Here is a 13,740-nt window from a genome sequence, read left to right on the forward strand (position 1 = left end):
ATAGAAGAGGAACGTTACATAGTGCAGCTGTACAGTTGTTTCCTGTTGAGATTGGCACACATCCTGGGGCAACCTACCAAGATCAAACATGTCACACAGGTCTATTTTCTTTTTTACTCTCAAAAACGCAGTGCATTTGATACTACATGGCAGTGCACACCAGGGGGTGATCACTGCTTGCCTCCTGTGAATCGTTTTATTTTAGTTTATTTTCTTTTTATTTCGTTGCTGAGTGAGGTCAGCAGACAAAGTGACGTGAGTGAGAGGAAAAAAATCTGGGTGAAATCTGCCAATCTCAACGCGAAACAACGGTATATGACTTGGGAACTGAGACCTTGTCACTGCACGAGCGCTGCAGTCCTATAGTACTAAGGGTCAGGGTAATTATAAATATTCATTTATAAGTTCATTATTTCACACATTTCCTGTGGAAAATTCCTTCCCTGGAAACAAACATACAGACATACAGTATGTATACTTGCACAGCAGATGGATGTGCAAACACACCCTTGTTCAAAGTCCCATGTGCACTAAGCTTGGTAGGGTACAGTATACAAGATGTGCTGTTTCGAGTCTCCAGTATTTACTGCTCTATTCTTGAAAATTCCCTACAAATGCATTTTTTCCGCAGGTTTCTTTTCCTGTTTTCAGTCAGAGGTTATAAAAATAGCAAAAATAACTGATCTACAAGCTCAATTTTCTGCCAATCCACTGGAAATCTACTGTCTTGCCAATGTCAGGAAGTTTTTAAATGGCACACATGGTCTCTGGCACAAAACCCTTTCAGATTGGGGTCCAAATATGGCCTAACCTCGCGTCACCAGGCTTTCTCGGGGGAAAGCCTGGTATTCATTTACAACAGGCAGTTTGATCCGGTCTAGGCGGAAACCACAAGCAGAATAAGTGGGGTCGCTTTGTTTTGTTTCCCCCCGTTTGTTTCCCCAATCCCTATGCTCGAGTAGCCTATGTAGTCTTGCCAGTCGCTATGAGTTGGACTAACATATGCATTAGTTTATTAGGCCCTAAAAGTATGTCCTTGAGCGCAGGGGAATTATTTTGCGTTAAAAACTGAATCCGGTTTGATCTTTCCGGCCAAATTGTATGACGTAAAGTGGTTTCCTCTCCCGAATTCAAAAATACATATCAATTTGGGTCCTTTGCACAAATACATTAGGACCACTGGACTAGGGTTCAAGCAATGGTGGAAAAGGTACTCACCTATTTTACTTAATTAAAAGTATCAATACTGCAATATAGAAATACTACTAGTAAAAGTCCGGAATTCAAAATGTAGGCTACTTGAGTAAAAGTATGAAAGTATTGGCATCAAACTGTGCTAAAATACCAAAAGTAAAATTAACAAATGTTTGAAAATCTTTCAAATAAATGTGGTGGAGTAGAAGTACAATATTTGGATCTGGGATGTAGTGGAGTAGAATTATTGGAAATTGGAAATACTCAAGTAAAGCACAAATACTCAAAAGTGTACTTAAGTACTGTACTTAAGTAAATTTACTTAGTTACTTTCCACCACAGGGTTCAAGTGGTTAAGAAAAATAATAATTCAGTTTCCGTATTGCTCTATGGGAACCCAGTTAGCAACAACATACAGTCTAGTCTCTATAGTCTCAGTCTGAAGGTCTCAAGCAAATGCTTTGCAAATGAGCCCCGGGTGAGAGATTCAACGCACACGTTTGCATACACCGAAAAGACATAACATTCATATTCAAATGTTTTCCACACTGTATGGTCGGCTCATGATACAGTAGTGGTATTGTTATTTGTGGACGTCAGGCAATTGATGTTCCACTAGTAGTTACAGTCAGTGGTGTAAAGTAACTAAGTACATTTACTTACTGTAAGTAATGCACTTAGGTACAATGTTGAGGTATTTGTACTTTACTTGAATATTTCCAATTTCCAATACTTTTACTTCTAGTCCACCACATCTCGGATTCCAAATATTGTACTTTTACTCCACTACAATTATTTGAAAACTTTAGTTACTAGTTACTTTGCAGATCAAAATTATAGTATTATAAAACACACATTAACCACTGTAGCCCTATTTTTTACCAAGGCAATTTTAAAATAGCTAAACTGCAAGCTCACAATCTGCTATTTTTAAATATTTTGTACCTTTACCTTTACCTCTCATCTCTGTGTTCTAACTTTTTGTGTCTTCTCTGCTACTTTTGCTATTTCTGAATTTGAATCCTGAAAAGTATCGCTTTTGGACAGGTTTCCACCCAACAGCGAAGATGATCACACCATAATCAAAAGGATAAAACGCAAGAAAGTGATAGTGTGTGTAGTGATGCATGATGTGCTCTCCTCTCCTCTCCTCTCCTCATCCTCACATACATCGTTGCTGTCGTGTGGAAAACTTGTATGTCCAAAAACTGTTTGTTTCGTGTTGATCATATTAAAATGATGATTCAAACTCGCGCCGCGAGGCGTTGCGTGCTTGTAGATCGGCTATTTTCACTACTTTTGTGCGACACTCTTGTATGATGAAGCAAGGCTTTTTTTTTTTTTACTTGGAGATACAAGATTTCTGCCCGACAGTGATGATATGCCCTCCTCTCTGCGATCTCCCCTGGCCCTTCTGACCTCATTGTCCAGCTGGTGGCCAATGCGGTGCTGCTGCTGTGTGTGAACTGCGTGGGCATCTTCCACCTGTGGATGACGGAGCGCGCTCTGAGGATATCCAACCAGAAGAAAGAGGAGTTCAGTGCCATGCGCTCCCAGAAGGAAGTGAAGAAGTACCAACAGGTACTCTCTGTTCAATGTATTTTCATAGACGACATCAGGTTGTTTCTGTAGCCCAAAAACCCCACTAGACCTGGAGTTCCCTTTGATTGCTTTTGACTCGTTGCACTCATTGCTCAATTCAGCTCATCTTTTTTGTCACAACACGACAGGTGTAATGCATTTACAAGACTGGGAGTAAAGTATCTTTCTCAATTGAGAAGAATATTTTTTATCTTCATCTTCATCTTTATCTTGCCTGGTGGGAATGACCCATTGAGCCTTAAGGCCTGTGTTTGGGAAAGGGAAGCCGGGGCGGGAAGAGTAATATTTTTTCAGTCACTGGCTCCACTGTTACTGTTATGTCCACATCACTGTGGCACGACCTCGCCCTAAGGGTGAGGTCGCTTGTCACCCTGAGGAGTCTTACTAGTATATGAATGGTGCATTTACATAGTGCCTTTATCCAAGGCACTTTACAATGATTGTGCATTGCATTCACACACTGTATTCATTCATTGCATGGTTTCCTAAGCCATCAGTGTTTGATACACCAATGGCGGAGGAAACCATGCAAGGCACCAACCTGCTCATCGGGAGCAACAAGGGGTTCAGAATCTCGCTCATAGGACTCTGGGGGAGCCTGGGATCGAGCAGAGGTAAGCCGGCCGCTCTACCTCCTGAGCCACTGCTGCCCCTGTACCAGTGTTAATTTTGTTGACTGAGACTAAGACTAAAAGACTACAAGATTTTGATATTTTGTCGATAAGACTAGACTAGACTAAAACAATTTCAGAAGACAAAGACTAAGACTAATGTCTGTTATTCAAAAGACTAAGACTAAGCTAAATCTAAGTCTAAGACTAGGGCTGTAGAATAACACTTATATGCAACAACAGTGCAATGGCACTAAAGCCAAATACATCTTTTATAGCAGACAGTGTCAGATGTGATTGTTACAATATTTGCAGAGCAGAGATTTTGTACTTGGCCAAAAGATTAAGGCTAAAAGACTAAGTCTAGACTAAGATTAGACTAAAAAGTATTGTGATATTTAGTCGACTAAGACTAGACTAGACTAAAACAATTTCAGAAGACTTAAGACAGGACTAAGACTAAATGGTGTGTTATTCAAAAGACTAAGACTAAATCAAAATCTGCTGGAAAAAATAACACTGCCCTGTACGCAAATAGTTTTATGTTGCATGGTTAAAAATAGCAGTGGTATACGTTGCGGTTAAACTAGCAGCAGAGGCAATAACAGATGTGTACATACAGTATGGTAAGGCGCAGTGTTTAAGGAAAATATCAATAAAAAACAGGCCGCTAAAAAGCAGCACACATAATAAGAACTGTGCATACAGAGTATACAGTCAAATAACCCTACTGTATACACTCTATACTATAGACACACAGAACAAATATGACCCTGTGTGGCCTGAGTCATCAGGACAACCTGGCAACAGGTGTGCTCAGCTTGTTCAGCAGTCTCTTCCAGCTTCATTACTTGCGCCAGCCTGTGAAGCAAAGCACAAGTACTGTTTTCAGTTTTGTCGTCGCGTCCTCTGCGGCAAGTTGTCATAGTTTTGTCATATTTTTGTCATATGTTTGAGGCACAGACACTCTTTACTTGCGCCAGCCAATGAAGCAAGGCGCAAGTGCTGTTTTCAGTTTTGTCGTCGGGTCCTCTACAGCAAGTTGTCATAGTTTTGTCATCTTTTTGTCATATTTTTGTCATAGTTTTGTCATAGTTTTGTCGTTGCGTCGTCTGCGGCAAATTGGCACCTCGGAAGAGTCCTGATAGTTTGGTCATATTTTTGTCAGTTTGTCAAACGAAACTGTGCTGATGCACAGTTACAGCATGGGCTAGAGAATAAGGCACAAGTTGGCATCTTGACAGAGTGCAGTCTATCCTTCTTTCGACTAGGGATGGGACCATGTGAAAATCTAATGTCATGACTATTGTGAGCAATTATTATTGTTGCAATATTATTGCGATAACCAAAATATCCCCAACATCCATTATCCTGGGGTGTTGTGAGCTTGTAGATCGGCTATTTTTTGGCAATGAGATTTGGTAGAGAGGACGTTAATTTACAGGTCTGTTTTACCTATTATAGAGGGTTTAAGTGGTACCGGATATGCAGCTCTGCAAATAAAAGGTGAATTGATCCCAGTGCATGATAGAGGATGATAACTTAAATCTCCTATACGATTATCTTGAGTGTTTTCTTTTTTTTATCACAATAAACGTTAATAGCGATTATTGTCCCATCCCTACTTTTGACCCATTAACAAACCTGAAAGGCGTCTGTGTCATATTAGATTTGGGCTTTATAGCTATCTATATTTTTCTGAAAACTCTTCGGATTTAGAACAGTGGTTTAGTGGTTTGATCATTTAAAAAGAAATGTTCAGAAACAACACATGTAGAACTGGACGGCTAGGGTAGTGGTCCGGGCACCTAGGCTGACAAAATCTGTATAGGAGCATTGTCCAAAAATGTGTTTAGCAAAAATGTGCCTGGAGGTGGCGCTAGAAGAGGGGCATGTGAGAAATCAGGGGCAGAGGTTGTGGTTTGCCGGCCAAGGAGTGTGTGTGCAAAGTTTGGCATGGATAGGGGCAACGGTGGCGGAGATAAGAGTAGGGGCAAAAGTGTGACGTGACGTGACGGACAGATGGACAGCCGTGGAGCTCCTCTTCATTGACACCCTGACTGTAGGATGCCTGATCTACAAATGACATGGCATCTGCCTACATATTTTAGCCTTTGCATAAGACTGCAGGAGCGTCGAGGCTAGGGCAAGTGCTACGGCAATTAACAATATCCTGTTCTTCCAGAAATAAGGTTAATGAATAGTACTGTGCCAATGTGACTGTAGGAGCGAGATCATTTAGCGACATACAACCGGGTCGCGACGTGGTCGGTAGTTTTCATCGACCGGGTCGCTAAATCGAGCGACCGGGTCGCTAAATCGAGCGACCGGGTCGCTAAATCACCGACCGCGCCGCTAAATCGAACGACCCGGTCGCTAAATCTACCGACCTGCCTGCAGTTTTAGGTCGGTGGATTTAGCGACCCGGTTGGTACATCTAGTGACCCGGTCGGAAGATTTTGCGCCCCAGTCGGTCGATTTAGCGACCCGGTCGCTCGCTTTAGCGGCGCGGTCGGTGATTTAGCGACGCGGTCGGTGATTTAGCGACCCGGTCGGGAGGTTGCGTGGCAGGTTAGCCTAACTGAGGTAGGGTTTGAGGTTAGGTTTAGGGTTAGGGTTAGGGTTAGGGTTAGGGTTAGTAGCCCGGTGGTCGGTGGAAGCGACCACCGGTCGGTGGATTTACCTACCCGGTCGCTGGATTAGCGTCCCGGTCGGTGGAATTAGCGTCCCGGTCGGTGGAATTAGCGACCCGGTCGGTGGTTTTAGCGTCCCGGTCGGTGGTTTTAGCGTCCCGGTCGGTCGATTTAGCGACCCGGTCGGTGTTTTAGCGTCCCGGTCGGTGGTTTTAGCGTCCCGGTCGGTGGTTCTAGCGTCCCGGTCGGTGGTTTTACCGTCCCAGTCGGTCGATTTAGCGACCCCGTCGCTGAAAACTACCGACCACGTCGCGACCCGGTTGTAGGTCACTAAATGATCTCGCCCTCTCTCCAATGTGATGCTCCCAGCAGCAATATCTACCCGGAAATACATTTTTTGGTGGTGGTGATGTCACTATGAGTATGTCTATTGGCTCAGTAGTGACAATGCTATGCAGCACTTGAAATTCTCCAAATTGTTGTGGGAAGGGTTGTCTACAGCAGTGGTTCCCAAACTCAGGGGCGTCACAAGGGGGGGGAGTGGGACTGAGTCACTAGGGCCCACGGTGGAGGGGCCTGGAATTATTTTATACTTTAGCTAATGAAAAATAGCCGATATACAAGCTCACAGCGCTGCGAGCTTGTAGATCTGCTGTTTTTGAAAAGTCGTGAAAGTGTGTGCAAATCTTTGAATATGTATTTTTTAGGTGAATATGTGTAACTCAAATTTTGCTTCTGGGGGGTCCGTGGAACAAAATATTTTGAGATGGGGGTCCGTGGCCAAATACATATAATTTTGGGGTGTCCTTCACATGAAAAAGTTTGAGCACCACTGACATAGAAACATAGGTTTTTCCAAAAATAGCAGATCTACAAGCTCGCAGCACGGCACTCTGTGCGCTGAGAGCTTGTAGATCGCCTATTCTCATCATTGCTATATTTTATTTCTTAGATGTGTTTGTTTCTTTGTTTGAAAAATTATAAAATGTCCTTATTTTTCTAATAACAAAATGATTTTTTGGGAGGGGAGAATTTGTGAAATATATATTTATTTATTTTTGGTAGGAAAAAGAAAATTGGACTTTTACTTGAGTCATGACCCATAGAGGCACTTCTGGTCCACCTTACACTGATAAGAACTAGATGCGCACGCAGGTCGGTACCAAAATTAGCCAATGAAACCAGCGCTCCCCAAAACAACAGGTTTAGGGATTGGTGTGAATTGATTACACGATACAGTCACCTGTGCATTTAGTCTCAATGTTTGTAAACAAGAAACGGGTCTATACAAATCTGTCCGCTACCCACAAACGGGTCCCGACCAACAGTGGTCCACAGTATGTGGCAGCCAGAAGTTGGCTGCAGTATGCCTTTCCTGGCTGCTAAGTTCCAATAGATTAATTATTCACTTTGAACGAAGCCCCGCGCGGCTACAATAGAACAGGCAGAGCTGGAGTGGACATCTTTCACCACGAGCAAACAGACGGGGACAATAGATGAAATGCTATCCAGCGAGATAAGCAGGCCACGCGCATTTCTGGAAGAGCCTGCGATGGCGGCCGCTTCCGTGCAGGGGTGTCGCACCAAATTCTGGGCCCTGGGTACAAGGATTCACTGCGGGCCCCCCATGAATGTTCTTCATAGGGGGAGGAGGGGGTTTAACTCCTTTAGACTGGGAACGCATTATTACGCGTTATTTTGTGCTTTGACTAATGAAAAATAGCAGATATACAAGCTCACAGCGAGGCACAAGCTCGTGCCTTGCTATTTTTTGAAAAATGTTGAAATATTTCAAATCCTTCTAAGGTTTTTTGAAAAACCTACAGTATGTTTCTATGTCAGTGGTGCTCAACCTTTGTTCATGTGAAGGACCCCCAAAATGATATGTATTTGGCCACGGACCCCCGTCTCAAAATATTTAGTTCCAGGGACCCCCCAGAAGCAACATTTTGTTACAAATGTTTGCGTAAAAAATACATATATTCAAAGATTTGCTCAAATTTTCACGACTTTAAAGAATTAACTATTTTTCAATAGTTAAAGCATAAAATGATTAAGGCCTCTCCACCTGCAGATTTTCCCCCCCTTGTGACGCCCCTGCTTCCGTGTGTGTGTATGTGTGCGTGTGCGCGTGCGCGCGCGCGCGCGTGTGTGTGTGTGTGTTTGTACAACTTAATGAAAACAGATAGCTGCCACTGCAAGTCAACAATTCGATACTCCAGTAGTGCCTAACTATTTTCTCTCTGTTCCAACATCAACATTACGCCAGACCTGTAAGACATGTGAACCACTTAAGCTTCTCGTATGACGAATAGTGAAAATAGCTGATTTACTAGCTCACAAGGCATCGCATGATGACGAAGAAAAGAAAATCTCTTCAATCTTGTTTTTGTGCAAATGTTGCCTCCCCACACGCATTTATGTGATGTCACTGCGCTGCCAGTGAGGAGCCCGCACCCAGAGCGAGTACGTACTGATTGATTGATTGAAGACTTTATTAGAAGTTTGCATAGAAAAAGGTACAGTTTCATGACGGTACAGTTCACTGGTACAAGGTCAACTAAAAGGAGATCCTAGAAAAGACTAGAAAAGAAGTATCTCATATAACATATCGTAGTTGTTCGGGTGGAAACCTCGTGTCTCCAAGTTTCAAATGTGTACGTTCTTTCGCAAAGCAAAGCCCTGCTTCATCATACAAGGCCGTCGCACAAAAGTAGTGAAAGCAGCAGATTACTTGGATCTACAAGCACACAACGCCTCGCTGTGCGAGGCGTTGTGTGCTTGTAGATCGACTGTTTTCACCAGTTTAAATCATTTTTAAAATGATAAATGCAAAATGAACGGTTTTGGACATACAAGGTTTTCACCCGACAACGACGATATACAAATACAGCCAACACTCCCTACTGACATCAACTCAACTTTTTACTGAGTCGAGTCGACTTTCAAAAATCCCAAGTCGTTAATGCCCTATCACACACACACACACGCACGTCCAAACTCAACTGCCCCTTTCCTCTTGTCTTGTTCCCGTGGCGACAGGAGCACCTCCTCTTATCGGTGTTGCCACGGAACATCGCCATGGAGCTGAGGAAGGAGATCATAAACAGGCTGTCCAAACAGAGCCAGAACAACTTCCACAACTTCCACAGCCTCTACATACGACAGCACAAAGACGTCAGGTATACGACACACACTGGTCACTATATAATATACAGTATCCTGTACATCAGTGGTTTTCAACCTGCAGTCTGTGCAGTGGTCCTTGAGGGGGGGGGGTCCAGGTGGTCCCTGGTGGTCCCCAGCTAAATGATGGAGAGTTGGTAACCAAATGGACCCTTATAGATGTTAAAAAAAGAAGAGGAGATCCGAGCGCTCAAAAACGTATGGAGGAGAGGAGCTTAAAGCCATACTGTGTAAGATGCCCAACTAGTGGTCATTAGCCCTATAGCAAACCGCGGTCGCGTCCGCGTCTTTCGGACGTTTTTCGTACCTTCAGACCCCCGCGTCTGCCTCCACCTCGCTAAGATCTATCTTTTAAGGGGTCCCTTGATCCTGTGCGTTCAGTAATTCCAGAGATACGGACTCCTTCACCCTGCCTGGTAGGCGAAATTACCTAGAGAAGGGATGGTACAAACGGGCGACAACAAATATGGCTGCCATAGCGACCCCACTTCAAGATGCGCTGTGATTGGCCGGCAGTTGTATAACCCTCGCTGTGATTGGCCGGTAGTGTGATGACGCAATTTTGGCGCGAGATCCGGTCCACGGCAAGGATCTCAGTTTACATACAGAGAAGGCTTTACAGGCTGAAATTCACGGCGCGGATCTTCTAAAACTTTTGTGATTTAATAGTTAGGAGAATTTTAAGATTTGTTTTATAAAAAAAGTTACATAGTACAACTTTAAAGTTAAAACAAATGTTATTCTATAAAACCAACATGTCTTCTGATGAAGACCTCACGGTCGAAACATGTTGGTTTTATAGAATAAAATGTGGAAAAAACTGATCCCAGAAGCACCATTATGTACTTTTAAAGACGTTTTTATCTCCTTTGAGCACCCGGTTGGCCTCTTTTATTTCTCTGGACCCTAATAGATCTTTAACTTTAAATGAAACCAAATGGACCCTTGCGGGTCCATTTGGTTTCATTTTACTCTCTCAAGAGTTACATTATTGTTTAACATCTTATTGTTTAGCATGAATTAACAAGAAGTCTACACAATTAGTGAAGAATTGTTATTTTGATCAATGTTTGCCTGTTGTCTCTCACATGGTACCAGATCAATACAGCATGGAATGGTGGACCAAATTGTGTCCAACGACAACAACACATTAAAAAAAAAAAAAAAAAGCAGGTATTGACACTAAGGCTTGCCCACCTGCCCCTGGCAGTTAAATAAAACTTTCGGGCAGGTGAAGTTTGCTTTCAGGTTGCCCCACCGCGCAAGTGATAATTTGAGAGGGGAGGCTACCGTCTATAAACACAACACCAGCTATCTGTCTAAACACCTGAACGTGGCCAGAGTGCTCTGTCTGCTGGTCTGTGGAATGTAACAAGTGTGAAACATGGACATATTCAATCATAGCCATGTAGGTATTTGGATTTGGAGGTATGACATTTTTATTGCACAGCCCCAGAAAGTAAAGAAAATAGGTTTTAAATTGAGCTGTAATTAAAATCTTACCTATCATTTTATAATGGACAGTTTACTTTTCGGGCAAGTGCTTCTGAGACCTTAGTGTCAACCCCTGTATAAGTTTTGAGTCTGAGAGGCTGAGGGCTCTATGAACCAGGTCTCTTATGCCTTATGCCTTAACTTCTTTGCCTTTTTTTACTATATATACATTTTTTTTTTAATATTTCAAATAGCTGATCTGCAAGCTCACAACGTGCAGATGTGGATCAGCATTTGAAGTATTTAAAAATGTTTTTCAAAATAGTAAAAAAAAGGCAAAGAAGTTAAGGCATAAGGCATACGACCTGGATCATAATAGAGCCCTAAATCTCATACAAACAGTGGTTCCGTGGCTCAAATGCTGAATAAATAATTGGCCCTGATATGAAAATGGTTGAAAACCCCTGCTGTGCATGGTTAGAGTGTCCGCCCTGAGATTTGGAGGTCGGGATTCAATTCCTTGTCCGGGTCATACCAAAGACTATGAAAATGGGACCCGGTGCCTCTCTGCTTGGCACTCAGCATCAAGGGTTGGATTGGGGTCATGTCCAGGGGGTGTACTTTGTACATCAAGCTGCCTCACACTACAGAAACAGAAGCCGGCATGGACCCATGGTTACTTACATATACATCTTTTTAAACAAATGGCCTAATTCAAGTTTTTAAGGAGAAAATGATGATGATGATGATGGTGGTGTGTGTGTGTGTGTGTGTGTGTGTGTGTGCGTGCGTGCGTGCGTGCGTGCATGCGTGCGTGCGTGCGTGCGTGCGTGCGTGCGTGCGTGCGTGCGTGCGTGCATGCGTGCGTGCGTGCGTGCGTGCGTGCGTGTGTGCGTGCGTGCGTGCGTGTGTGTGTGCGTGTGCCTGTGCGTGCTGTAGCATCTTGTATGCAGACATTGTGGGCTTCACCAAACTGGCCAGCACCTGTTCTCCTGAGGAGCTGGTCGCAGTGCTCAACAAACTCTTCGGCAGGTTCGACGACATCGCCAAGGTGAGAGAGAGAAAGAGAGAGAGAGAGAGAGAGAGTCCCGTCACATTCATTCTGTTTTGAAAGGAGAATCAATAGGGGGCACGGTGGCGCAGTCGGTAGTGCTGTTGCCTCACAGCTAGAAGATTCGATTCCTGCTGGGGGACACTGTGGGTGCTGGGGGCATGTTCCCTCCTCCATGTCATCAGTGCCCATACCCTAGGTGGGTTTGGTGAAAGAGCCTCTCTGTGTGGAGTTTGCATGTTCTCCCCGTGTCTCCTAAAAACATGCTGTAATCCTGGTCTCTATATACTGCCTCCCCCTGGCCAGCCGGGGCGCCCTGATGGAGGGGAAAATAACTGATTGGAATAATGTGTTCCTTCCACGCGTTACGTCCAAGCGGGGAAACTCCCCCCTGTCAGGTGATAAGAAGCAGCCTGCTCACTCCTCATGCACTGAAGGAAGCATGAGCTCAGTTCGGGGCTCTCCCCAGGCATGTCAGAGGCAGAGCAGAGCCCAGGATTACCGCTTGGGCAATTGGCAGTGGGTGAAAAAATGGGTTACAAAATCTCACTCTATGTCACTTTCTTTCCCCCCTTTCCCCCCTCCCTGCAGACCAATGAGTGTCTGCGTATAAAGATCCTGGGGGACTGCTACTACTGTGTGTCCGGCCTGCCCGACCCGCACCCCAACCACGCCAGCAACTGTGTGCAGATGGGCCTGGACATGTGCACCGCCATCAAGTCAGTGATGTCTCGCTTTCCGTCCGCTTCCTTTGAGTCACTTCGTTTTTATGGCTTAAATATTTGACTCAGTGAAATATTGCTCTTTGCTGTTCTGCTGTGTTTGATCTTTTATATATTGTTGTTATTATCGGGCAGAAACCTCTTATTTTTGTAAATTAACATTTTGACAGCCATAGTTTTGCCATAACTAATTTAGACTACTACCAAGGCTTATTCCTATTGTTTTTACCTGATTTCTGAGGGCTCCGTGCACACAGCATGTGTCAATTATGTTCCCAGTCATGGCCGAGGAACGTCTTTTCTTTCACACGGAAAATAAAAAATACAACCACGATGATCCGTGCGTAAGTTATGGTCCATAGAAAACAGGCCGTTTTGACCAGAAGTGCGATATCGGAAAAGAATCCGAGATTCTGAGTCAAAAGATATTAAAAAAAAACTCAAAATAATAACAATAATATGTATTTATTAATATAATCCAATGTTCAGATATTCTTTGACACAGAATCAAATGGGTTATGGTAATGATTCACCAGGAGTCTGGATGGCTTGGTTCCAGGCTTAAAATAATTCATATAAATATCTTCAGAAATCTCTATGGGAAGAGTCAATTGGCTGTGGAACCACAAAATGGTTGCCACTGCTTAACATTGGAGACACTCCAGCAAAGTCAAATGACCTCAACATTGTACTTAAATACAGTACTTGACTACATGTTCTCAGTTACTTTCCACCACTGCTCCTAACTGTCTCTTGTCTCCAACTGTTCAGCAAACTGCGAGAGGCGACAGGCGTGGAGATCAGCATGCGCGTGGGCGTGCACACCGGCAACGTGCTCTGTGGCGTCATCGGCCTGCAGAAGTGGCAGTACGACGTGTGGTCACATGACGTGACGCTGGCCAATCACATGGAGTCTGGAGGACTTCCGGGGTAAGTGTGTTCCAATGCCACTTTAATGTAATGCGTTACATGTCAAACCAGAAGCCTGTGTTTAATACTGTTATTTTATACTTCGGCTCTTGTTTAATCTGCTGTCATTCTGATGTGTTTCACTTTGAATACTTACCATGCGGAAACTGGTCAGGTCTTTTTAAAGTCGGCCATAACACCCATGACCGAAAAGGATTGTAGATAGATAGATAGAATAGGCCAGTACATAGAGGCCTATACTGCCCTACAAAGGCAGAGTGCAGTAACTACGTTTTGGGACACACCGACTTGTTTGTGTCGCCCAACGGTCAAATTAGCCTTCATGATATTGGGGGATGAACAATTACCTCAAGAACAGATGTACAATCAGTGTAATA

At 43.8% G+C, this 13,740-nt stretch overlaps 1 protein-coding gene across 1 annotated transcript in view; it reads left to right on the forward strand.

Annotated features, from left to right (window-relative positions):
• LOC308298122 (adenylate cyclase type 2) overlaps positions 1 to 13,740 on the forward strand; it is a gene marked incomplete at both ends in the record, with an annotated part of 69,248 nt that overhangs the window by 12,876 nt on the left and 42,632 nt on the right. Inside the window, 5 exon segments of the mRNA XM_080741679.1 lie at positions 2,626 to 2,775; positions 9,083 to 9,222; positions 11,600 to 11,711; positions 12,303 to 12,430; positions 13,205 to 13,363. Of these exon segments, the coding sequence (XP_080597805.1) occupies positions 2,626 to 2,775; positions 9,083 to 9,222; positions 11,600 to 11,711; positions 12,303 to 12,430; positions 13,205 to 13,363 (689 nt within the window).

Source organism: Nannobrachium achirus (assembly GCF_963921795.1).
Source record: "Nannobrachium achirus genome assembly, chromosome: 14".
Lineage (NCBI taxonomy): Eukaryota > Metazoa > Chordata > Actinopteri > Myctophiformes > Myctophidae > Nannobrachium > Nannobrachium achirus.